The sequence below is a fragment of the Bufo gargarizans genome, chromosome 3, assembly GCF_014858855.1.
Source record: "Bufo gargarizans isolate SCDJY-AF-19 chromosome 3, ASM1485885v1, whole genome shotgun sequence".
NCBI classification, from domain to species: domain Eukaryota; kingdom Metazoa; phylum Chordata; class Amphibia; order Anura; family Bufonidae; genus Bufo; species Bufo gargarizans.
Window position 1 is genome coordinate 363,190,140 of NC_058082.1, and position 3,204 is coordinate 363,193,343.

Here is a 3,204-nt window from a genome sequence, read left to right on the forward strand (position 1 = left end):
GAAATTATCGTAAACAAATAGTTTATTATTTAGCCTGCCTGTGTAAAGGGATGTTAAAGGGGTTATCCGAGATGCACCGCAATCCCCTGCCGCCGTGACTTCCAGGATCACGTGCCGTACATCGGGCATGTGATCCCAGCCTGGGGTTAGAATCTGCAGTGCATGTGTGGGTCTGAATCTCTCGCAAGCACTTAACATGCTTGTGTTGCAGGTTGTAATGCCAGGCTGGAATCACATGCCCAATGTACGGCACGTGAATCCGGAAATGGCAGCTGCACGGGATTGCAGCACATTTCAAATAACCCCTTTAACATTCAACAATGAATAAACTGGCAACTAACTGACAGATTAATGATACAGAAACGTATTAGAAAGAATCATAGAATTTACCACATGACAGGAGGCTTCGTATTTTGCATTAAACTCTCTTTACTTACTCCACAGCAGTAAAGAAACAGTTAAAACAGTAACCAATCAAAATGCAATAGGAGGTAATATATTCTGAGCCGTGAGACTCCTCCTCCTCTTTCTTTACTGCTCCATCAGACAGACAGGTCAGAGTTTCTGCTCTCCCAATTATAAGGCTTTTGGGGTTACGTATTTCCATTTGAATGTTTTTCTATCTATCCTTGTGGTAATATTTAATGTCTACTACTACATTTTGGGGGGTTTGTGGCTCAAGCAAAAAATTTTCTCCTCAGTTTGGTCTCCCGTCCCTGTCTGGCCTTCTCACTCGGACGTGGAGGATAAGCTTTACTAGCCAATTTATTTAATTTATTTATTTATTTATTTACTAGCACCCCCCCCCCCCCAAAGGATTATGGTAAGGGATAACGTTCACCCCATCTGCGAATATCGCGTCGCGATATTTCGCCGCGCATTTTTCGGCTAAAATTTTCGCCGCGCATTTTCGCTCGCGGCAACGGCGGGAATTATACTCGCATCTCGCGAGAACTGTGGCCGCCATTTTGGATAGAGACTCCATGTCCTCAGTGCTCGGTTTTTGCGGTAAGTCCATTACAACCATTTCCTCTTACTATTTGATATTGTGCTCCGTGTCAGAGCCCTCACTGTGTCTCTCCTCCTTCACAGCTCGGATTGCATAAGCCTGTCAGACGACCAGGCAGGGCTCTCAAATCTGTGGCCGTTTGTCCAGGCCTCACCACTGCAGGGTTCATTCCCTGGGCTTTGGGGTGTCGCCCCGAAATTGCTGCTGCTACAGAGGTGTCAGACATACATCCTCTATTCCTGGGTGCTGCCCAGTGTAAAAATCCCAATTTACCCTGCTGGGGTTATAGGTACTGCTGGTACCATCTCTATACATCCTCTATTCCTGGGTGCTGCCCAGTGTAAAAATCCCAATTTACCCTGCTGGGGTTATAGGTACTGCTGGTACCATCTCTATACATCCTCTATTCCTCGGTGCTGCCCAGTGTAAAAATCCCAATTTACCCTGCTGGGGTTATAGGTACTGCTGGTACCATCTCTATATACTTTATACTACCCTGTGCCAGGGTGTTGTTGGACAATGGACCAGAACACTGCACAGCTTCAGGCCATGATTAATGAGGCAGTTGCTGCCTCGATGGAGAAGGCTTTCTCCAGAATTCTGACGGCGGCTGATGGGCCAGATGACCTCGCTGAGGTCCCGCAACAGGACTACGATTCCGAGGCTTCGGAGTCACAGGTTCGTGCCGACTCTCGGCCACAAAAACGCCATTGGAAAGGAGAGAAGGGCTCTGCTAATCCGGACAGGGGCAAGGCCCCCGCCAAGCGCGACAAACCGTCTCCTCTCGCTCCCTCGCCTGAACATCAATACTCCTCGGACGAGGAGGATAAGCTTTCTCCGTCCATGAATATTCTGGACTCGTGGCAGGCCGCGGACTCCGACGTTCCGGAGGACGCCTGGGGCTCAGATGAGGGCGCGTTTTCCGGTGACCAAAAGGGCACCTTTCTCGAAACCGCCCAGCTACCCGACGACTCGGCGCCACTGCTGGAGGATGAGGAAACCATCCTGGACCCCTCCGGCCAACGTCTCTTCGATCCGAGAAACATCCGTCATCCACGTTCTGGGAACTGGACGCCTCCGGATCACCTCGCAAAGTTTATGCACCTATGGCTACGCAAACCTATGGACAAAACGATTCGCAACCGTTTACGATCCGAATGCCCTCGCCCTCTGTTACCCGACTTCGTGGCGCAAACTCCGGAGTTCGACCAGATCATGACCACCTTTATGTCTAGGGGTGGTCAGGACCCTCGCAAAGGGGTTGAGAAGGCATTCCACGGCGTGCAGGATAAGCTGTTGGACTCCATTGGTCCACTTTCCGCATTTTGTATTTGGCGGATGATGCCCTAGCGCGATCAGAGGAGTTTGACGCTAATATGGTTCGTGAATGGGCTCACGACATTAGAGAATGGGCTCAACGGTGCTTCTGCTTTGTAGGCAACGCCAACGTAGCCCTCTCTTCTGAGAGGAGGAAAGCAGCATTACTCCGTCTTGACGGAAAATTGGTGGAATTGGGCACCAAAGAACTAGGACCTCTGGCACAGGGCAAGCTATTTGGTGAGACTTTTCTGAAGGAGCTCAATAGACATGTGAATGTCTTTACCTCGCTTAACAAAGCACAGACCTCCATGAAGCGGGTCTTCCGAGCCAACTCCCAAAGGGGTGTTTTTGGAAGGGCCGGCCGCCACAGAGGCCGAGCAGCCAGCCGATTCTGGCCTTCGGGCCCCAGTTCTCAAAGGCCTCAACCGTTCTACCCAGAAACAGGCTATAGACAGCCTTTCTCCTTCACCAGAGGAGCCGACAGAGGTCGTGGATCACGTGCCCGGGGCAGGGCTCGCTTCAACTCCATCGGTAAGTCGTCACTGGTTGCAGGTACCTCTTCTCACTCATACAGCAGGTCGTATTTCCCTTTGTTTTCAGAACTGGGCGGCTATATCGTCGGACGCATGGATACTTCAGACGGTACAGGGTTACGTCATAGACTTCGTGGGACGTCCAGACCAGTCGATCCTGCCGCATCCTTTTCTCTGCTCCGCAGAGGACTACAGGTTGATAGCAAACGAGCTACTAGACCTCCACTCCAAGGGTGCGGTGGAGCCCGCACACGATCAGGGAGGCTTTTTCAGCAATCTTTTCTTGGTGAAGACAAAGACCGGGGATTTCAGACCAGTCTTAAACTTAGAAAAGCTCAACTC

The 3,204-nt window shown here is 50.7% G+C and overlaps 1 protein-coding gene across 1 annotated transcript; it reads left to right on the forward strand.

The window, feature by feature from the left end:
- Window positions 1-784: 784 nt before the first annotated feature.
- Window positions 785-2,359, forward strand: LOC122931594. The gene is made up of 2 exons (XM_044285667.1): window positions 785-1,008; window positions 1,093-2,359. Exon 2 carries the CDS (start codon window positions 1,529-1,531, stop codon window positions 2,357-2,359), a length of 831 nt encoding a protein of 276 aa, XP_044141602.1. The 5' UTR covers window positions 785-1,008; window positions 1,093-1,528.
- Window positions 2,360-3,204: the final 845 nt, after the last annotated feature.

Coding starts and splice junctions, on each gene's coding strand:
- LOC122931594 (XM_044285667.1), top strand. CDS start 1,529: ATGGACCAGAACACTGCACAGCTTCAGGCCATGATTAATGAGGCAGTT.